This window comes from Ischnura elegans, chromosome 11 (genome assembly GCF_921293095.1).
Source record: "Ischnura elegans chromosome 11, ioIscEleg1.1, whole genome shotgun sequence".
Classification (NCBI taxonomy): Eukaryota; Metazoa; Arthropoda; class Insecta; order Odonata; family Coenagrionidae; genus Ischnura; species Ischnura elegans.
Window position 1 is genome coordinate 59,838,271 of NC_060256.1, and position 23,300 is coordinate 59,861,570.

The following is a 23,300-nucleotide window of genomic DNA, read 5'->3' on the forward strand; positions in this document are numbered from 1 at the left end:
GAAATTATAAGCTTATTCAGAGGAGGCTTACCAGAATTCATAAAGGCATCAAATATTAAAAAAACGTCTCCGAAAAAAATTCTGATGTATAATTTACAAGTTTGAGGCAGAGGCCTAAAAGCCTACCTTCTATGGTCTGAAAAACGGCATTAGTTTTGAACAAGTATTTGTTTTTGTGTTGATTATTTCAGTTTGAAATTTTATATCCGTTTTCTTTAATTCTCAGTTTGAAGGAAAAAGAAATATTCAATGGAACATATCAGTAATTATTTCGTTTGCTAACTTTTTCGACTGCCCAAAATGGTACAGAAGTTGGGGGTTTAAATTTTGGAGATAGATTTTTGCTACTACGCTGCTATCTTGAGCGCACTTGCATGTAACTACTCGTAAATATTGTCGGCGCCAGAGCTCATGTAGTTGTTCTATTGGCAACTTAGAGACAAAATTGGCAACTTATGGCAAAGCCATGCTGTTGTTAAATAAAAACGTAACAGAATACCTGTATTTTTCAAAATCTAACAAAAAATAACATTTCAACATGGCAAACGAAACTATTGCATACTTTCTGTGAACATAGATATACGTATTTTGCTCTGGTAAACACTATTTTAAGCTTCTACTTCATTTGCTCGAAAAATATCACATGAAAGGTGATAGCAGAAAATAATAGTATAATTACTTTACTTGAATAAAAATACGTTGGTGGAGAATTTGTTTGCCAAAGCGATGTCGGGCTATAAAATTGACTTTTGAAACGCAGTTTCTTTAATTTGGCAGTATTTCGAAGAAATTCAACTATCTGCCCACCAATTTTTAAAAGTATTTTTTTCATCTCCCTTGAAATGTTCACGTTGTCGGACTCTGGCATAGTGGCGACCATTTCGCCGAAGCGTGCTTCCCTGTCATATTGTTCGATGAGGATTTTCTTGTGGTTGAAACTTGCTGAAAACTATCGCCAGCCTTTATTTTATTTAGTTGAAAATTAAACTTTTGTTTCAGAATTGCGTAAAGCGGAATCACTCCTCTAATTTTTTCCCTCGTATTAGTGTCTCCAAATTTTCTTTTTTATTTAAATTTTGAAGTAGTGATATCAATTTTTTATCGGAGTTGGCACGTCTGTGATGTGGTTCGATGCGAGGAATAGTTTGGCCTGGTGTCTTCATAAGGTATACCTGTGTGTGTTTTTTTATCTACCTTCCTCGGGCCTGGGAGAATAGATAAAAAAGGTGTTGCGGCTCCTGCTTTTGACGTCTTATGAAAATTACAAAAATTGTGGATATGAAACTGAAGAATTTTCGTTTCGTCCAATCACACTTTTCATTTCCCAGTTCCTAGTGGCCCAGAATGAAGTTCACCCATCGAAATAGTACCTATCTTGATTTTTTATTGTGGATTAATGATCTGAAAATTATTTTGGAATGCATAATTAATTAATATGTAAATTTGAATCCCTCCTTCGTGCTACACGCGGGAAAATGAATGCATGCTAATCGACCATCAGATTGGCCCTGTTTTTTTCGCTACCATTATTGATACCAAGGATTGATTATTAAAGTAGTTACATGGATTTCATAGTAAAATATGTTGTGAACTGTCATAATTATCAAAATATAAAAACTAGGATGCATGATACATTAAAATGATGTAGCACCCCTAACATCATGGATAAAACCTAAGATTTTTACTTTTTATTCCTTTTTATGTTAGAAAATTTTCATGATTGACATAAATGCACCTAGACATACACAGGCCGGGATGATTCGTGAAATCTTCTGTGTAAACCAATCATAACCGATCATTGGAGCCATCATTATTAATATCAATAACATTCGTGATTTCACTTTCTGCAGGTTATATTTGAATGGGAAATATTTTATACTCTTACTGTGAAAATCATGATTCTTTTTGGGATCCCTATAAACCCTATTATAAGCCCTATGGAAAACTCAATTATTTGTTTTATTATTTGCTAGCTATTAGACATTTCTTCCGCCCTTATTTTTGGTTTATAATCAAACTTCTTATTCATAGCCCAAATGCACATGTGTGGAAGTGCAACGCGAATTTTCTCTTCCGATTCTCTATATTGAATGAAATCTATTAAATTTCCTTTAATGAAATGGGAATTTGTTCAATTTTTCTCGCCAAAAACTGGAAATTTTAAATTTATTCATTTGAATAACATAATTTGTGCACCTGAAACTGTATCGAACCCACCCCGCCATTGATTTTTTAGCATTAATGTTGAACATTTTACAGCGATACTATGCATCTAATTATTGGTTCCCTCTTTTTCAACCCTTTTCGCTCCCCTCCTCCCTGACACTCAACCTCTCTCCTCCCTTCCCCACTCGACCAGGTGCGGCACCGACCATTGTAGCCGCCGGCAGTTCCTCCGCCTCCACCCGCGACAACAAGAGAGGCAGCGGAGGAGGAGGGGGAGGCGTCGCTATGGGCGACGACAGGCCCTACAAGGGGAGGGGGGCAGTTGGAGGAGGGCTATGGGAGAGGGACAGGGGAGGAGGAGGAGGCAAGAAGGCGGAGGGGGACGGAGGAGGGGCGGAGGAGGAGGAGGAGGGAGAAGTGGAGGAAGACTTTGAGGGGGGCGCGGCTGGCGGCAAGCGGAGTAGGGAGCGGGGACAACATCAACCAGCGTCCCCGGGAGAGGGGACGGCCATCGCCGGCGGCCGATCCAAAGGCAACCCCGAGGACCTGTCGGAGGCGGAGGCCGAGATGTTGCAGGTGAGACATGTGACATTTTTTATTCAGTCTAGCGCCCCGTTTTTTTCCGTACGCCTCGCCGTGCGTGGTGCTCTCCCAGCGTGTGCTGTTTGTATATGTGTGTGTGACTTGTAGTTTTTTCTGCGCCTGTTCGGAGTGGATCGCGTGCGCCTACTGGAATCACTGAGGTTTTTTATACACTCCTTCGCTGAAGCCCAAACTCCGTTTGATTTGCCGCAGTGGAGCGCTCCAATGGATGCAGCTGCATGGTACAGAATTCTATTGTTTTGAGGGGTGTGAAAGAGCGGTGTTGGAGAATTTGCGAATTGTGAGTGGGGAAAAAATGGTTATGTTCGCGAAAAATCGTAACGTTACTTTTTCCATGTGAGTTTCTTGCGGTACTTTGTCTGCTTGTCGGTGACTCACTGTGAAAGTGATAGCACTTTGGCTTTCGTAGCTATCGTTGGGTCCAACGGATAAAGATACGTTGTCGGAATGCAGTGGTTTGAGGTGTGATAAAAGACTGGTGTCAAATGTGTTGGTCCTAAGCTAGAGGAAAAAGAGTGTTCGCTAAAAAATCGGATTGTTTTGTTTTCATCCTGCATTTCACGCGTTATTTTCTGTGCTGGTTGAGCGCGCTGCAGTAATGTTTTGATTGTCGAAAATAACTTTTTAATTGTTGTTCTCGTTATTGGATTCTTGGTTTTTTCCATCGTTTTCTATCGCAAAAACGGGCAGCAATTCCGATTTTGAACTCTGTAAGATACTTGAGTTCCCGGAGCGGATATTGTGCGTTTTAAAGCGGTATTGTGTCTGTTTTTTCTGTGAGTTTGAAAACAGACACAATACACTGTCGCGCTTCTACCTGAAAGGGTTGACTTTCGGAGTTTCGACTCATTCATTGTTGGGTTCGTATGTTTCCATGGTGATACACGCTAAAGTTCATTCCTTTTTGAGTTTGCTGTCATTGTTGTTCTTGACTAACTGTCTCCGTCTCCCAATGCTACTCGTGCTGAAAAGTCTTTTGCAGTTGAGATATTACGTGTGATGTTTGCCATTCCTTTACTACAGCTGAAGCAATTCACAAGGGGAGGCATCCGGCTCGTGTGTGGTGAAAAATTTTATATTCTTGTTATTCGGAATGAATGCGAGTGAATACTGTTCTGCCGCTAGTGTCAATGGAAGCGGATTATGTTACGGACACAAAGAAAGCTGTAAATCGATCACATCAGGTTTGAAATCGAGCTCTGCCCACCAGTGCACGAAATACCGGTGCTAGCCTGCTTGTTAGGGCTTTGCCAATAGATTTAAAGAGAAAGGGGAACTTGCAAAAGGATATATATCTCAAAATATTTTTTAAAATGTATCCGCAATCGGAAATAATATCTGGTCGGCAGCAATTTATCCTTTTTCATGCGTGAGAATTCTTCTTTTTTTATACCGGGAGAATCTCCCACTTGAAAAAGCGGTCCTTCTCTGCAAATTATTGAGTAAGCACTAGCGACTTATTTAGTCCCTCATAGTGATGGCCTGAGCAATATGTTGATGGCCTCACTTTTTATTTACACCAAGAATGAAATTCGCCGTGAAAATTTTTTTTGGCTCAGCCGGGAATAGAACCCGTATCTTCCGATTGGCAATCAGGTATTCTACCAGGTTAAAGGCTTCATAATGGCCATTATGAAGCCTTTAACCCGGTGGGAAACCCGAGAGAAGTTTACTCTCATCATTCGCCGGGAAAGCATCAAATCTTTCTTCAGGTATTCTACCAGTTGGACCACCGAGCCATCTTCTCTCAAGGCGAATATCAGCTGATTTATCCAAATTAACTTTGCTCCCGTGCGCGTGACTGCGTACCAAGTTACTTATGTATCGCTTTTTTTGATTGCGATGTTTTATTTTCCGGTTATTTTTATTTTATGATTACCTGCCTGAACTTTTCTTGTCTCGTTTGAGTTTTTTTTATTGACATCTATGCTTTTTTGGTTGTAACGCACTGTTATTTTGCCGACTTTTGTGAAGTTAATGGCTTATGCTGACTAACCAAGTGATTGCGGTATAGCATTGTGAGAGTCGGCATAAGCTTCCTTCTAACAATACAAACAAAACGCACCAGAGCGCTTTTGGGGCATTACGATTCCATAATAGTGTGAAGGAAATTTCTTTTCCCTCTTATCTTGATGGGAAGTGCTGTTAGTTTTGATGCTGCATGACTTTTTCTGACGTCACCAATACCTCATTTGATGTGCTACCGATTTGATGTGCTTTCTTACGCTTGGAAATGGATTTTTAAGAAAGCGTTCGTAACTTTGAATCCCTACAGAATCGCCTCTAATAGCTTTGCTATTTTCTCTGCTTTTGGCATTTTTGTGACTGTTTTTACCAATATCACAATAACTTTAAATCCTAGTTCTCCAAGTTCAGTAGATGTGCAGCATTCGTTTTGTCTTGACGGAAATGTCTCGTATAAGTCCGGTTGAATCTATTTTTGTTTTTGAAGTTCAAGGTCGGAATTAACCATCATGCATTCGGAAAGAAAGAACGGAAGAGGTGGCTGTAAAAAAATATTCTTTGCGAAGGAATTAAAGAATCGATTATGACTCGAGTGAAAGCACTGAAAATTGCTCCATGTTTCTCTTTGAATTTCTATTTTGCCGGTTAGTATTTCACAATCTCTATCAATGGAAGAAATCTTGTCATTTACGATGGCCGTGAAAAAATTGGAAATTTCGTCTATGGCACCGACGAGTTGTGGGCTGAAATCGAAAAAAGTCGGGAAAAATTATGTTTTGTGAGGTAGAAATTTGAAACCTTGCAAAAATACTCACTAACGGTTGGCAATCAATGATTGGGATGCCAATTGCAATAAACATTCGCTCTCGTCTATATTCAGGCAGGAAAACATGACTCGCTTCCCATGGAACTGCTTCCTTCTATTATCTACCGATTTGATCGATAGATTTTTCTTCCTTATAGGAAAATCTACTAAAATTGGTAGCATATTAATTGCGTATTGCTTGGTTTCGTTAGTGGTAGGACCTGCCCGCCTTTGTGACGGTGCAGGATTCCTCGTCCCTTCCTTCCTTCCCCGTCCTTTCCTTGTAGGCGTCGTCGGGCTCCTATCGCGGCGGCGCCTCCTTTCCTTGTTCCCTCTCGTCCTTCCCCTTCTGGGGGCAGAGGAAAAAAGCTAATCGCTTATAGTCCTCGCCTCAGGAGTGTATCCCGCGAACCCGACCCAAGGGTTTCGTTACCATTGCTTCCTTCTATTGTTGTTGTAAATGGTACATTCTATTGGCGCTATGATTTTTTTAAATGTTAACTCCTTTTTATAGATTTTAATCTGAGTTGGTGTGCCTTGGCGTCAAAAATGTCAAACGTTAATTTTTACGCAATTTTTCAAAGGACGATTTTTTTAAGACCTACGGAAATATTCGTCTGACCGTGGTCTTAAAAGTTAACATTGCGGGTATGTGGGAAATTAAAATGACTGCAGTCTCGTGGAAAAAAGCGTTCAGAATTGATGAATTATTGAGGACGTTTCCTTCGGTGGGAGTTGGAAATTTTCCTGTCGCTCGGAAGGGTATTTTCTCGATGCAGTTGGTGTGGTTTAGTGTAGTGCGGGAAGCATGCATTTCAAGGCAAACCTTGAAATTATGGGTCCTCCATGAGCGGAGTAGCATGCCGTGACTACTGCCTTTCGCAAATAGCGGTTAAAAGCGGAGCGGAGACTTAATTATCCGGGGCTGTGTGTCTGGACGAAATCATTATGTGGGTCTCGTCGTGAGCCGAAGCCTGTGCACATGAAGATGATCGCAGCCGTGTGCAAGCTATTACTCCTGTACATGTTTGATTGAATTTCCTGGGTATTTATGTGGATTTCATAAAATTATTCTTGATGTAATACCGGATGTTTAATAAAGAATAGCGGGGTTATAACGCTTTATAACCCGTATTTAGCTAAACTTACGGCTATGAATCAAACATCAAATGAAAAAGCAACTCTAACAGTTTTGCATAAAAGGCTACAAGTGTTCATTGTGAGCAGTAGCTATAAGTTTAGCGTAATCAATATTATAAAATGATTTTTCTTCTTCTTATCTTGACTTCATTTAATTAATGGTAAAATAATTCTTGGATTATAGGCTATCTAATTTATAACACCAAGGAGTATGTATATGTATACTCCAGCAATTATTTTATCATTATTATGAAATGTTAAAACCTCGCTATTAATTTTGAATCACCCGTACATTTAGGCCGTTGTGACCATGCCCATCAGAATAATGTCGAATTAGATTAGAAAAAAGTGTTGTTGGGACAAAAAACTGATGTATGGTTTTGTATTGCATTAGAGCCTTGATATAAAATTAAGCGTTCGGTCATCAGCACACTAATTTTTTAGTTACTACCAGATTTATTCTACAAATGAAGTTAAATCACGTTGGATGTATGAGAATGTGCGTAAAATCTGAAAATGGATACGTTTTAAGAAGAGGGATTGAATTGTCCAGTTTTTTGTACCACTTATGCTTTTTAACGTCAGATTATGGGACCTGCAAGTTCTGGATGACCTGCAGAAAACCTGGGTGTGTGATTCCTGTACATCTCGGCAACGTGCTTCTCGCTCTGACTCCACGCCCTTAAAACCTGGCATAGGGAAATCTTCCGAAGAGCCTCTTGCTGACCTTGGTTAAGGAGCTACTTGATAGAGTAAAGCAACTTCAAGAGGGTTACTCGGACATAAAATCGTCTCTCTCCGACATCCAAAAGTGCATCACTGATCATGCGGATGCCCTCAAAGGTATTTCGGCTTCTCTCACTAGCCTTACCCAACGCCTTGACAACCTATCTGAAGACAACATCCAAATTTCAAATCGTGTTTCGAGTCTTCAAGTTCAGTTCAATAGGGCTGAGCAAGAGTGGCTACGAAATGTTGTTGAATTTCGTGGTGTTCCCTTCGTCGATGGTGAAACCCTTGACTCTATCGTCTGTAACGTAGGGCAAGCGCTTGGTGTGGACATCAGTGTGTCTGACCTTGATTATTGCTATCGCCTTAAATTGCATGGCAAAGGGTCTGATTCACCTAACCCAGTGATAGTCCGTTTTCTTCGGCATTCACTCGCCTCTAAGGTTGTCGCCGCCCGTAGTGGGAAGAGAAATTTCACTACCAAAGATATAGGCTTCAGCCTCTCTCCTGCGGCCCCAGTGTACGTAAATGAATCCCTTACGCCTTTCAATCGTAAACTGTACTCAGTGGTTCGCGACTTGAAGAAAAATGGCAAAATCAAGTATGTTTGGGTGCGCAATGGAAGGATTTACGTTCGCAAAGAAGACGGTTCCGAGCGCCTCACCATTTCTTCGACGGAGGATACTGATAAACTTTCTTCATTGGTGGATTAGCAACCAACTTGTCAACCCAAGGGCTGCCATCTGGTTCAAAGAGTTTTTCAATCTAACTGCATTAAGATATGTTGTGTTAATTGCCAATCTTTGTACGCCCACATTGACGAATTCAGACTTTACTTTTCCCAATGTTCTTTTGATATCATATGCCTCACTGAAACTTGGCTTAAACCCGACATCCCAGATGTCCTAGTGTCTTTGCCCAACTTCAATCTTCTGAGGCATGATCGTCTCGGTAAAGTGGGAGGTGGTGTTGGACTATTTATTCGCCAGGATCTTCAGGTCTCAGTCGTTGCCTCTTCTCCCTCAACTTACTGTTCCCGACCGGAGTATCTTTTTGTCGACATCATCAGCCCAAATACTTTAAAGCTATTATTATGTGTTGTTTATCGTCCTCCCAAAATTGGGTTCATGAGTGTTTTCGAAAATGACCTTCTTCGTTTTCTTCCCACCTACAACAACGTTGTGATAACTGGAGATTTTAACTCTGATCTCCTCCAAGTCAAATCTGATAGTCAGTATATTAGGAATTTTACCTTGTGTAACAATCTTCATTTAGTTCCGTTTACTGCAACTCATCATACAGCAACCAGTCATACTTTACTCGATCTGTTTATTGTTGATGACCCTGATAAGGTGATCTCATACTCTCAAATGCCTGTCCCCTTTTTGTCAGCTCATGATCTCATTCACATTTCCTATCGATTTAAACTCTATACCACACCCCCAAAGCCTTTTAAATTCCGTAAACTTAAAAACTTTGACGATTGTATTTTCCAGAATGAACTTGCGGCTTTGGATTGGAGCGATATCTTTAAGTCCGACTGTATTGACCTTAAGGGCGATTGCTTTAATTCTCATTTACTGAAATGTATCAATGCTCTGGCACCTCTAGTGACGTGCTATCCTAAGCGCGTTCACGCTCCGTGGTTTAATGAAGAAATCCGTAATCTAATAAGCGAACGTAATCATCTTCGTAGAATATATATTCGCACCAGAAGGCCTGCAGACTTCCAATCATTTAAGGATTATCGCAATATGGTCAAAGCCCGCATAACGGAAGTCAAACACCATTACTATACATCAAAACTCTCGAAACTCGGTGACCAAAAATCCATATGGCGTGAATTGAGGAACCTCGGATTAGTACGTCAGCGTTCCAATGCCCTGCCAGGTCATATTGACATTGATCAAATAAATCAATTTTTTACCTCTATGTCGAGTAGTACCAGCAACACTGCAACAGATGCACCGACCATTGACGACCTTCATGTTCCGTTTGATGCCAATAATTTCTTTTTTCAATACATCACTCCGGATGTTGCCCTGAAGCACCTTAAGAAGACGAAATCTAATTCCCCAGGTCATGATAATATTTCTATTATGTTTGTTCATAAAGCCACACAGTTCCTACTCCCATTTATCCTTGAAATCTTTAATTATTCCTTATCCTACGCACGATTTCCAGCTGCCTGGAAAAAAGGACTTATCACGCCCGTCAGAAAGGTCAACAAGCCCGAAAACCCATCTGATTTCAGGCCCATTTCTATTCTTTGTGCCCTCTCTAAAACACTGGAGAGGATTGTGCACTCTCAAGTCATGGAATTTCTAACATCATCTGGTAAACTAGACCCTTACCAATCTGGCTTCCGCAAGGGTTTTAGCACACAGACTGCCCTGCTTAAAGTCACTAACGATATTCGTCTCGCCACCGACGAGAAATTGGTAACCATTATGGTTCTATTCGATTTTAGTAAGGCCTTTGACCGAGTCAATCACGTAGTTCTCTTACGCAAATTAAAGTCCCTCGATTTTTCCAGCTCTGCCCTAAACTGGTTTAACTCCTACTTGACGGGCAGAAGTCAAGCTGTCAAGGGCTCAGGTGACGAGTTATCCCCATGGCTCCCGATTTCATGCGGCGTAACTCAAGGATCCGTCCTTGGACCTCTCCTCTTTACTTTGTACACCCTGGACCTGGCTAAGTCCATTAGTCACGCCAACTATATGCTCTATGCTGATGATCTGCAAATCTATATTCACTGTTCTCGTGACGAACTTCCGTTTTTTATCGAAACTATTAACAGTGATATTAGCTCCATCATCTCTTGGGCCAATACCAACTGCCTACAATTAAACCCCTTAAAAACTCAAGCAATCGTTTTCGGAAATTCAAGACTTTTAAATAGCATCCATCACGATAGTCTTCCACCTATTCGTGTTCACACGAGCATTGTTAAATTCAAAAAAACTGTTCGATACCTTGGCATCACTCTTTCCACTACATTAAATTGGGATCAGCATGTATTGGAAATGTGCAATAAGGGAAATAAAATTCTCTATGTATTGAAACTTCAAAAGAAAAATTTACCTGTCCACACGAGAATAGCACTTGTAACCTCTTTGATTTTTCCAATTATGGATTACTGTATACTAGTGTATTGTGATTTAACAAATGTTCTTGAAATACGTGTCCAGCGACTAATTAACAGCTGCATTAGATTTATATTCGACCTTCGCAGAGACGATCATGTTTCTGAGCACTTTGTTGCCTTGAAATGGCTGCCTATTGGCTCCCGAAGGAAGTACTTCCTGGGGTCTCTTCTGTTCTCCCTATTTCGTACTCAAACGCCTGAATACCTGTATAATTTATTCAGTTACAGGACTAGTGTTTCCCTCCGAAGAACCCGGTCAGACCTCAACCTTCTCCATATACCCCAAGCCCGTACCAACCTATACCTAAATTCCTTCCATATCACTGCTTCTAAGTTTTGGAATTCATTACCCCCCTTAATAAAACGCTCCTCCACCCCGGAATCTTTCAAGAGTAAACTGTATGAATATCTAAAACCGTAAATGTATTGTTTTGAGTTGTACAAATCATTGAGTTGATTAATTTTGCTTATGTTGCTTATGTTGTGATATTTCATAATTATTGTATTTTTGAGCAGAATGTTTAATTGTATTTAGGTTTTTTGCTCTTATGGGTTTCCCAGAGCATCAATAAAGCATTCATTCATTCATTCATTATGTCATGCATGAAAGCGCAGTATTTACAAAGAAAATATTTGTGTTTAGTTTTTGTTTATAGGAAACCTACGTAATTATATCGGGCTCTATCTCTGGACGAAATCATTATGTGGGATTTGTCGTGAGCTGTCCACTGCGGACATGTAGGGGGTCGCTGTCGTCTGCGAGTCATTCCTTCTTTAGATATTTTTTTCAATTTCCTGTTCTTTTCCTTAGAAAAAAACCTTATCTGTAAGATTTTAGAGACCGCAACATTTGTGGATTAATTAAAATCCCCTTTTAAGGGTATCTTACTTTCGCGTTTTAATTGGTGTGCGCTATCAACCCGTTCATTAATTTCTCAGCTACAGATTCCGTGCAACGCATACACGTAACTATGCTTTTATTAGTCAAATGTGAATGTGTTTAAATAATATACAAATAAAGTCATAGGTAAGGAAAGGAAGGGATAGGAACATATAATTGAAAAGGACGAGGACAACGGTGCTGTGGTTGATGGAAAATGCCAGAAATCAGAGGGTAAAATGCGGCATGCGTTTTGACCTTTCTTACCTTACCTATGAATTTATTTGTATGTTTGCGCGCAATTCGTCGTGTGAATGAATGAAGTACTTAGTATATTTAAAGAATAGTTTTTTAATTGAATTTATAACACTAAGGAATATGTATGCTTAATCTAGAATTAAACGCTAGTAAGATACTGAAGAACTTATGATAGCAATAAAATAAAGATTGGGGAACATTATAGACTGATAATTAAATATAACTTGTTCAATATGTGCCTATAATTTGAGATATTTTTTAAAGTCTTATTTATATTTTATTTACTTTACTTATCTAATTTATAACAACAAGGAGTATGTAAATAAGAGCTAACTCTGTAATCAGACGTAAGTAAATTAATTAAGAAAAAATGGTAGGAATAAATTGAAGATACCGTAACAATATAGGCTACCCATAAAATCAAACTTGTAGAATGTTGGACCTATAATTTGAGATCTTTCCTTAAGTCTTAAGTTAATACGCCTCATTAGGTAGAACAGTATTGATATCAGATGAAGTTTGGGTGATAGAAATATAATTATGTGCTCTGGGCGGTGTAAAAACAGTTTATATGCATCAGAAACAGAACGCACTCATGTGCTTTGTACTGTGAGTATTCCGGGTGGTAAAACACCCTTAATTGCAGAGATAAAACAGGGCTAAAAGAAGCAGTTGGAATTAGCCTATGTCATGTGTATTTTATGCATTTGTTCGGTGTCAACTTTTATTTTTATTCAAATATTTGCAATAATTTCTGACCACTGAAGAATCTCGGGTATCTTGGTATTTATGTGGTATATATCTCATGTATCACTGTTGGGAACATCTCTTTCTGGGTTTCATAGTCACTTAGGAATATCATCGCGTTACAGCGGTATTAAAATATATTTTTGGAAAAATATGATGTAGTGGCAACGTTTTAATTTACACTTATGTTAGTTTCAAGTTGTCTAATGCATGGTAGAAAATAACAGATGTGTTTATGTGGCAAAAAATGTTTCCAAAAGTTTTAGTGTCAGTATTGTTTGGGCTATAGATTCGTATGGGTTTCTTTAATCTCAGCTCGCTTTGATGACCATGAAGTCTAATATTATGCGCCCCAGTGAAGCATATTACGTCTCCAAGTTCAAGGTCAAAATTGATCACTAAGCCCTCGGGTGAGAAAGGAAACGGGTGAACCAAATATCGTTTGCTTTCTACTTCGATTTCACATACAGCGTTTGTTCTGTATAAGAAAAATATAACGCATATTCTCGTGCTGCTATTAAATCCGTTTCATTTTCGAGAAGTCTTGTTGTAACCTTCGTGGTCTATTACTTGCCTATTTGTCTATTACTCGGCTGTTTCAGTGATTCTGAGATAGTGAATATATGGAGTAACAGAGAGCCATTGCCATGGATATTCCTACGAACGAAATAGATGTAAGAAATTTTAAACAACCCAACATTTGTTGAAATTGAGACATAAAATATTTGGTCGCCTATTAGCAATTCTAGTATTACAGTACGTATAGATTCTGTGAGAATTTTATATTAAATTGCAACGTAGAAGTTAAATTTGTATTTTGTAGTTTAGTTTTGTAGTTATAGTTGTATTTTCTCCGCATAATATTAAATGGTGTTCTGCGGCGCCTTTTTTCAGAACGAGGGAACTTTCCTTTAAATTTAAAGCACCGTCGATCCATTGTTATCAAACCCTATATTTCGGTTATGAAGATATGGTATTCATCAGAGCTTCTATGAAGGTTCTTCTTCTCCCGTTTTGTCTACATTTTTTCTGTCTCTACTTTTTGCTTGTGTCATGAAGTGAGGCGATAGCAGAAATCTCACTTGAGATGCAACATAACGGCAGATTGGTTGTAATTTCTCAATCCCGCATTCAGACCACTTCTGTACTCGATTTTCTTTTAGTCCAACATTCTGGACACGTAGCTGTAATTACACGTATTTAGCGGAGGCCTCAATTCCCAATAACCTTTCTCCGTTAGCCTCTCGCTGATAAGTCACCCATTCTTTAAATGCCTACCTAGTAGAAGTACTTCAATTGTTTGCCTGTTAAGCCTCCGATAGTGGTTTACTTTTTGTTGTGAATCATGTGGTCTTATAGCTATGGATTCCAATACTACCATAGCTATTATTGAGAAATTTTCTTTAAATTTCCCTTGAAATTGTGAACCATAAATATTTTCCGAAGCAAAAATAATTCATAAACAGAAGACGTAATCATTAAATGTTGTTTAATGATAGTAACATTAAAGTGTAGTAACAGTAAAGTGTAGTAACGTTAAAAAAATAAAATACAAGCAAAAAACAACTCTTTGTGCGCAAATGAATGCTTATTTTTCAGTTTTATGAACTTCTGGTATTTAATTTCAGTCTACAATCAAAAATATTAATCGTTTTTCTGCTCTCCTGAAAAGTTGCTATTTTGGAGATACGTGTTGTTGGAACTTAGCCATCGATATGTTTCTTATCGTTGAGAATGGGTGGGTTTACACGGCATATTTGAATCATAATTTAATTTCTGACGCGGTAAAATCATGTACAGGTTAGGCATCATACATAATGAGTACCTGCGAAGTTACTTTTTATGGCTGACGGAATTATGTTTTCTATGCAGGGAAAGTAATATTTTTCAAGTCATCGAGCGTATTACAGTGAATATTCAGTAGTAATAATATCTGTTGCCCTTTATCTGTTCTCACGTTTTATGGATCTTATGAGATATTGGGCGTGACATTTGACTTTAATGTCTTACCTAAGCATGTTAGTCTTAGAGTTTATCGAAATAACTTTTAAATTATTTGAAATTTGCGTAGTCTATTTTAGACTTAGGTATTTATAGGTATTTAATTTTGGATAAGGTACTTCCATAGGGCCTGTGTGGTGCATAGAAATTTGATGGAATAAAAGTAGAATGTAAAAAACCGCTATGATAATAATCAGATTAATTTATAGACCTTGAAACACTAGAATTTCAATAATATGGTTATCACGGCAAGAATATCTTTGAGAGTGAGAGGAAGAATAGGATTGGAACTGTTATTTTGCCATTATTTAGATTACATGGCTAACATGACACATTGAAATGAGCCTGGATCGGTCCCGAATGAGGGTATTGATGCTAGATTATTTTAAAGTGTTATAATTGTAGAGCTAGATTATTGTAATGGTGGAGAAAGATAGAGTGACTAGTAATGCAGAGAAATTATTTATCAATACTGTATTTAAGTATCCTCGTTCGTGGGGTGAGGTTTCTCATTTGAAAATAGTCTCATCCATGACTACTAATTTAATTCATTTCACCATTCGATGCAATATATATATCGTAATTTCTAAATTTTTCTATAAAATTTTTCATACTTTTCTCTGTTTCTTTTCTTCAATCTCCTTCTGAGTTGTGGTAATCGTTGAGAATATTTTTATTTTAAATTCTTATCTCCCCTTTTCTGCAATGTTTCCATTAGTTTGTGTTGGAATCCCTTGCCGTGAGATATAATTTAATGCGCTTTCTCATGCATGAATATATGAATATTTTCCTCCGTGGAATATATTTTCTCTTATTCTAGCGATAAAATTCCCCTTCGCCTCGGAGTGTGCTTCTCGGATTAGCTAGCAATTTTGATAGCCATCGGACCAGTCTGCCTTTGAAAACTGTATTGATTTCTATAAAAGTGTTTTAAATTGGCGGTTTTACTTGAGTGCAGTGGCGTGTGGAGAACATACGGTCGGAAAACCTTGCGAATGTTTTCTTCTTCTAATTTTGTCTTATTTTATTTATTTATTTCCATGCCACCGAATAGAGTACATATTGGCCGTTTTACATTGGGGTGTTCAACTACTTTAAAGATTGCACGTGCACGAACAACCATGCCCTGGACTGGGGCAACCTACCCTGGCGGGACTCGATCCCAAGACCTCTTTTTTATTTTAGAAAATTTTATAATTTTATATTATTGAAAGAAAACACTGCCAAATCTCTGTCGTTTTCCTGCAGCTACAATGACTTATATATTACTTAGTTTTTTAAAATAAAGAGCTCAATTCGAAATGACTTACGCCTCTTTGATCGATAAATTGATTAAACTTATATTCATACGGTTATAACTGTAACCAGTTTTTCATTTTGTATCCCTTACTAAGGTGAATATATATAAAATTTTTGCCGTAGTTCCAGACTTGAAGCCTGGTGATAATGATTAGAGATCTGAGTTATGTAGCTTATGCATCATGTTGTGGAGTACCCTGGTTAATTGGATTTCGATGGTATCTCATGAGTTTGCATTTTGTATTTCAATGACATATTATTCTTGAAAATAATAGTTACCATCGTGAACATACTCCAATACTTTTTTCAGAATGAATTAAGTGATTTTTTTCTACCTTTAATTATCAAATGATGTATCCTCAATTTGCGGAACCTTGTTTTCTACTTGTGCGCAATGCCACTGCATGATATTCATTACCTGGTGTCTTCTTTGTTTATTTAGCTCTGATTTTGAGTCAAATATAACTCCTAATTTAATGAGAACTTTAAAAGAGTTGCTGTATCAGTCATGGTAATGTAATGTCGTTAAAATAGAGAAAAATGATTAATCTTGAAAATTTTATCATATATAACTGCCAGTATTTTTTATGAATATCGAAAATTATTCCAACCTAAATCATGCAACATAAATACGAAAATGAATTGAATCGAGGTGCTAAATAATTTCCATTGCTACAAAAACATCTAGTTTACCGGGAATCATAATGGAAATACTTTGTTTACGCACACGTTTATTTATCGTTATTCTGAATAAAAACATTTTTCGTGATGATATATGAAAAGTTCAAGCTAAAAGATTTCATGTACCTACGCACAAAAAATTGAAGTTCTCCAAGCCAATTTATATATCCAATTTGATTTGATTACATTTCTATATTCACAATGTTTTTTTAATGAATGATCCTTTATATAAATATTTAAGACCCATTGAAGCCATTATTTTTTGTGAAAAACTTGAATCTCCTCTTCATTATTGAGCAAACTAAATAATGATTGCAGAGGATAAGTAAACATCCGCCTTGTGTAGCCAAACTCAAATAAGATTTAGCCTTGATGTTGCTTTAAGAACCCTTTTTAAGAGAAAAGTAAGTTATCCTTAAACATTGAGACGGAAAGGTCACCGGTACAGACAGTGAGATATGTTATGCTTGACACCAAAAACGTGACAGGAAGGTATTAGTTCAATCGCTAATTTCGCATTTTTTTCACACCTTGTACGCTAGTTAGGTCGAAATTCACGTATAAACTTGAATTAAAGATAGCGTCATCGTTATTTCGAAATTTTAAAAAGAGCACAAAATTTAGAATTTACCCTACCGTAGGTGTAAATACAAATACATAATAGCTGAGTCTGGATATGAATACGAAAGACATTGGATATAAATTAGGATCGATTTTCTCATTCGGGATACAACGTTATTATAAATGTAAATGTACTCTATGCATTCTGGAAATTTAAGGATGACAGCATAAGTTAACACGTGAGGATATCTAGACAATAAATGGTTGAGAGGAATGGGTACTTCTTCCTCTTTTTTCGACACATATTATGCGTCTGTAAACTACGCTATCATCTGTAAATTTTCAGGATACATAGAATAAACCCGTCTAAAAAATTACCTGTATCCCAAGCATTAAAAAAATCCCTCAAGAAAACACTGAGACAAAATTTTCATAATAATGATATATAAAAAAATTACCTGTATCGCAAATATTAAAAAATAATCCCCCAAGATAATACTAAGACAAAAATTTCATAATAATAAAATAAAAAACTTCGTTTTTCATTTTATTGTTAAGATAAACTTCCACGAGGTTGAGCCTGAGGCGATAGAGATAAACGAAATTTTCATATTTAAGATGTAGTTAATGGTAAACAACGGTAAATTTTTACATTTAATTTATTTATTGAAGCATTCTACCCTTTAAGGTAGGTTTCCATGGAGTACTTAAATAGTATTCCGGCAGTCTTTCCTCCCTTCACGGACTTCCCTCTTAGGTTCACCTCAAGGCCTACTCCCTTTCATTCTACCTAAAAATCCTATTCTTTTCCTTCCTCTTTCTCGTGTACCCAACATTCTACCCTTTAACACTGTTATCAGCATCGGTTACCCGCTAAGTACTCGCTCCTTCCGTACCTTCTGTCTCCCACGTACCTCATATCGAAGCTAATTCTCCACACCCACCATATCCAGATCTTTGTCGTTCCCCATTATAGATCCCCGATAATTCCAGATGATAGTGTAAGTGTTAGACTGAACTGAGCAAACAGATGTCTACGCGCAAGCTATGTGCTCAAGACTTCAAAATTCCTATCCCATAAAACAAAAATATGAATGTACAAAACATCAATCTGCGCAATACTGATCTAAGGGTCAGAGACGTGGATACTAAGCAATAAAGAGGAGAAATCAGTGATAGTATTCGAAAATGAAATTTTACGTAATATATATCGATGGCTAAGGTCTAACATCGCGTATCTCAAAAATAGTAGCTTTTCAGGAGAGCAGAAAAACGATTAATTTTGTTTACTTGTAAACTGAATTTAAAAACCAGAAGTTCATAAAACTGAAAAAAGAAGCATTCATTTGCAAACAAAGAGTTATTTTTTTGCTTGTATTTTATTTAAAAAAATGTTATTACTCTTTGTTTAAGATACCTGTCTCAAATTGTCCGAATTTGAGATTCGTGTTGTTAGAACTTATCCATCGATATGTACCTACTTATGAACAGCGGAGGCGCAGAAGAATATTCAATTAGGAGATGAGAGAACTCTACAAGAGTAGCGATATAATTGGTGAAATCAGGGGTAGAAGAATAAGGTGGTTTGGCCACGTTCTGAGAAAAGATGACGAAAGTTAGACGAAGGAGGATCTAAAGGCCGTTTTACACGGTACACGGAATTGCGCAGTCTGACGTACGTGTGAAGGCGCAATCAAAATTGCGTCGTGTAAAAGCGGTGAATTGCTAGAACACATGCGAGAATGCGTGGATGCGAGACGGCAAAATAGCCCCTGTTCTAATTTCGTTCATGCATTCGCGCAATTCCACGCCATTTTAGAAATTAATGCAGCTCTAGCCTGCGCAATTCCGTGTACCGTGTAAAACGGCCTTAAAAGCAAATGCAGATGGGTGAAGACCGAGAGGATGACCAAGAAAGAGATGGTGGGACCAACTAAAATCTTATCTGGAGAAGATTCAGAACAGGAAGCAACGGGCAGAAAGAGGTGTAGGGAAATTGTTGGTGCTGCTAAATGTCAACTAGGACATAACTGGCCCTTGGGAGTGAATAATTGAGTGAGTTATACGAAAGAATATCCTTCTTACGCGGAATTCAAAATTGCCCCCGTGTCAGAGGTGTCCGTAAGCAAAGGTTTAATCACTGTATTTGATAAGTAGGAAGCTATTTCCTAACTTCTCGCTTGGCAAGGATTCTTACTTATGTGATAAAAACTTTTTTTTGAAGTTTAGAATTAAAAAAATGTATGAGTGGTTATACCCCGAGCGAGTAATCGACGCGAAAAAATCGAAACACTTAAGTCAAATTAATGGGTAAATAGTGTAGTTTGAGATAGAAATTGTATTTTTTGTCAGAAGCCGGTGACTCAACGTTTAAAATGATAGTCTCCAAGTAGGCTTCCGCGGAGATTATGATGATATTTAGTGATTTTTCCGGGTATTCTTTCCGGGTATTCGAAGGGCCGTAAAAAATAGACATTTCACCCAGTCAGCGGTGGCGGAACACCAATGGAGTGGACCGACACACAATATTGACTTTGACTACGCCTCTCTTTTGAACAAAGAAGGCCGCTACTACCCGAGAATAATCAGGGAGGCAATTGAAATCGCCAAAACAACAAAGAACTTCAACCGTGAAGACGGCTACAATCTCGCCAGCGCGTTTAAAAGAGTCTTCAAAGATCCTGACCAATCAGGGCACACCTCCACAAAAAAGGCGGCAAAGGCGGGGTGTTATAAGATGAACAACTTTCTGCATCGACACTTCAGTGGACCTAAGGAAGCCAACTGGAACGTTGGCGAAATATTGTCCTACAAAGTGGATAAACGCGGAAGAATACCCGGAAAAATCACTAAATATCGTTTAAAATGATACCCAATTCATCACTGTAGGTGCATTATTAACGGAGCATAAGTATTAGGAATGACAGAAAAAGACCTGTATGTGATAATATTCTGGTATTTTTCCTGGGAATATGTGTTCCCTATAGTTTCCATTTCTTTAAGTTTTCTTTTTAGTGTCTCGTACATGCGGTGTTTACGCGATTCCGGGATATTCGGTTTCGAAAACGGTCTCAGCTGGTGGTGTATTTACGGAGTCGATTCGTTTTATGTGGTCAGTTTTCCATTGAAATCAGTGCCGCGACCTTTTTATCCCCCCCCCCCATTCTTCCTCTTGCTTCTGCTGACCGAGTCTCATACGCCATCGATGGAACTGCGTCCATTTCGCAGTGCCCCGCAGAAGTTCGCGTCTCCGCCTGCTACCGACGTGGACTCGTCCGCCCCGTCGATTTTTTCGCATGGACGAACAATTTCGAATGGGTTGGATGTCTGTCATTTATCCCCTTTAACTGCCCGTTTAATTGCGGAAAGGCATCGCATTCATTCCGCGTGGATGGATTCGTAAAAGAATATTTTCTCTCTTTTTTTTACCTGCTTACATCAATCCCACGTGCATTCATACTAGACCCCTACATTTTCGCGTATTTACGTTGGCATGGTTTTTGTTTTCCTTTTGGATGGGGCAGTCATGCTGTACCCAAAGGGGGTTGTATAGAAGAGGCCCATTTCTATCCTTTAGAAGACTGATTTCTGTTGTCACTTCGGTCGCATTTTAATCGGGTTTCAAAAATGTCCGCGGCGCGGTGATGAGTGCAATGCGATCCACTTTTTTCCAATGTGTTGCAGGATAATGTCTGTAATTCATGGGATTAGCATTGAAAATTTATGCATTCGATAGATTACATCATCATATATATAAGTTTCAGTTCAAACCGCTTATTAAACTTTATTTCCCCGTGAAACTCGGATCTATTTGTCAGTCAGCGACGCGAGTGGCGATTTTTGTAAACCAATTTAAATGCGCGGTGGGTGACAACCGTAATAACTCATTTAGAGGCCGACTTGAGAATCCTCTTTTGTAATATCCGTGCTGTACTCTACGTAGTCACGATTTTATAGTATACCAGTGCTAGAATTTTTGTGACATTGCCCACTTTCACATATGTGTAATTTTTTCCTAGTGTCTCACCGTGACGCTGAATGATTCTGATCGCGGTTTTCTTCCTTTCTTCAGGGCCTTATTTCTGCCACCTAAAAATATGTCTGAAGGAGGGAGAATGCTGAGGAACAGATGTATTCGTTTAAGTTCGTTCTTTCGGTGAAAGCGTTTGGTCCGCTCCGTTGAATGCAGTAATACTAAAGGCGTTGATTTTCGCGGATAAGTAAGGTCGTTAACTTTTTGAATGGTAACAGAACCTTCGATTAAATATGGAAGTAAATGAATGAATGTGTTGTACGTAAGAAATACTGCGTGAACTCTTTGCTAATATTATTATTTATTTGACCGTCTCATGAGGAACGATAGCCTGATGAAAATTATTGTTGAAGGATAGGTGGAAGAGAAGAGCGGAAGAGCGGCCTCGGATGAGTTACAAATGGCAGGTGATGGAGGATATAAAACAGGACACTTATGTGAGTGTTAAAAGATTTAGTGACAAGAGAAGTGAATGGAAAGCTGCGTCAAGCCAATCTTTGGGTGGCCTAATGATGATGATGATGAGCTAATAAATGCTGTACCTAATTGAAGTGAAATCACGTGATTTATACGACAATGGCGCTATAATCGGCTCAGATAGCTGACAAAATTATTCTTGATCTAATGATAATTGAATTACCCTCGTTCTGTGTACCCCATCGGTTAACATTTATCGTGCGAACATTCCACCGAGAAAATGTCATTCGCCTTGACTGGGATTCGAACCCGGATTCACCGAATTCCGATCGAGTGCTTAAACCAGTTAAGCTACCCTGTGGTAATTTGTAGATTATTCCGGACAATATTGCGGGTGACACAATCATCACCGTGGTTAGTCCCGGTATGCTTAAAATGGTTAACCTTTACGGTTACAATATTGGAAAAGTTTCTTTGAATAACATTAATGTAAATTAATTGTTTTGGATCGCGTAGTGGCGTCCCTATCTCCTGCAGGAAAGAGGAAGAGTATATTATTCCGGTGTTTGTGATGTGAACAAAAGAAAGATATGGCTGTACTGGAGAGAGTACGGATTAGTGGGAGAGGAGAGGGAAGTGTTTTGCAAGGGTCGGAAGTGTTGGATGAGATGGGGAGACGGCGAAGAGTGTAGGATAACTGAGCGTTTAACGGAAAAGGGATGCTGAAATTCGTAATGGAGGCAAGACTGTTTGGTAAGCGTTTAAGGGAAAGGATTAGGAAATGTTTACGAACGCGATGAAGGGAGGCACTACGCATGCCGTGTTAAAGAAAGAAATGGGATGGGTGGAAAAGAGAGTTTTACCATTAACCTTCATGGCTATTCGCCCGTTTCCTCATGATCCTCTATATTATTTCTACTGTATAGATACCTTTTTCTCAACTTATACGCAACCAAACTCTACAAATGAGGTACCAAAATGCACAGAATTTATCAGAGGACATGCGGCGGTATATCTTACTCCCTAAATACTGCTATTGTTTCCTAAAATTGGTTTTTAAATAATTAAAAAAACAAAAAAAACAAAAAAGGTAAATATTCCTGACATTAACGGCGCACAAACTGATACATTTGTTCATTTGCAACATTATCTCGCATTCTTTAAATAACTTTTATTAAAATGCGGCTGATTCCACATTCAAGTCTCCTGTTGATACGTAAGTATGAGCCATCATGTGCGTTTAACAGAGGATAGTGTAATTACTTCCAATGTTGTGTTAAAAGAGGTCCTCTGACCTCAATTTGTACATGAACATTCCAATTAAATTTGTACATAAGACCCTGCCTTTTTTTCTACATTTTAAAATTAGACACGCGCCTATTCCTCTGTGGACCTGCATTGAAAATGGCGGGGGAAGCCCGCTGGGAGCGGGCGAAGCACGCTCGTCCTACTAAAATTCCATTCCGTTTCCTTAGATTATCCAAGGTCTTAGCCTTACCTATAGACACAAATTTGCCCTTAACCAGGCCCGTGCTGGACCCATTCTTACGGCGGAGGACGGTCATGGCCAGAGGGCTCCAGCAATACGCAGGGGTAGGAGCCTGGGGGTGTGGAATATAATAAATAAATTTTGAAATTTTAATCCTTACCATTTGAGATTGAATTGAGTCTTACCAGATTGAATTATTTTCATGTAAATTATTATTTTGTTTACTCAATACGTTGCGTACGGATGGCGAGAATTCTCGTCATTTTTTCCCAACCGTTCCGGACGGATGGCAAAGATTCTCGTCATTCAGGCGCGTCAACTTATACAATTTTAAAGCAAATTAAAGGTACTTCGTAGTACGTAATCAGTAGTTACTCG

At 38.4% G+C, this 23,300-nt stretch overlaps 1 protein-coding gene across 1 annotated transcript in view; it reads left to right on the forward strand.

Moving 5' to 3' along the window:
- Positions 1–2,589: 2,589 nt before the first annotated feature.
- The window catches only part of LOC124167829, a 264,122-nt gene continuing 243,411 nt past the window's right edge, over positions 2,590–23,300 (forward strand). The window contains exon 1 of the mRNA XM_046545868.1: positions 2,590–2,742. Coding sequence (XP_046401824.1) covers positions 2,734–2,742 — 9 coding nt within the window. The 5' untranslated portion in view covers positions 2,590–2,733. The remainder of the gene's footprint in view (positions 2,743–23,300) is intronic.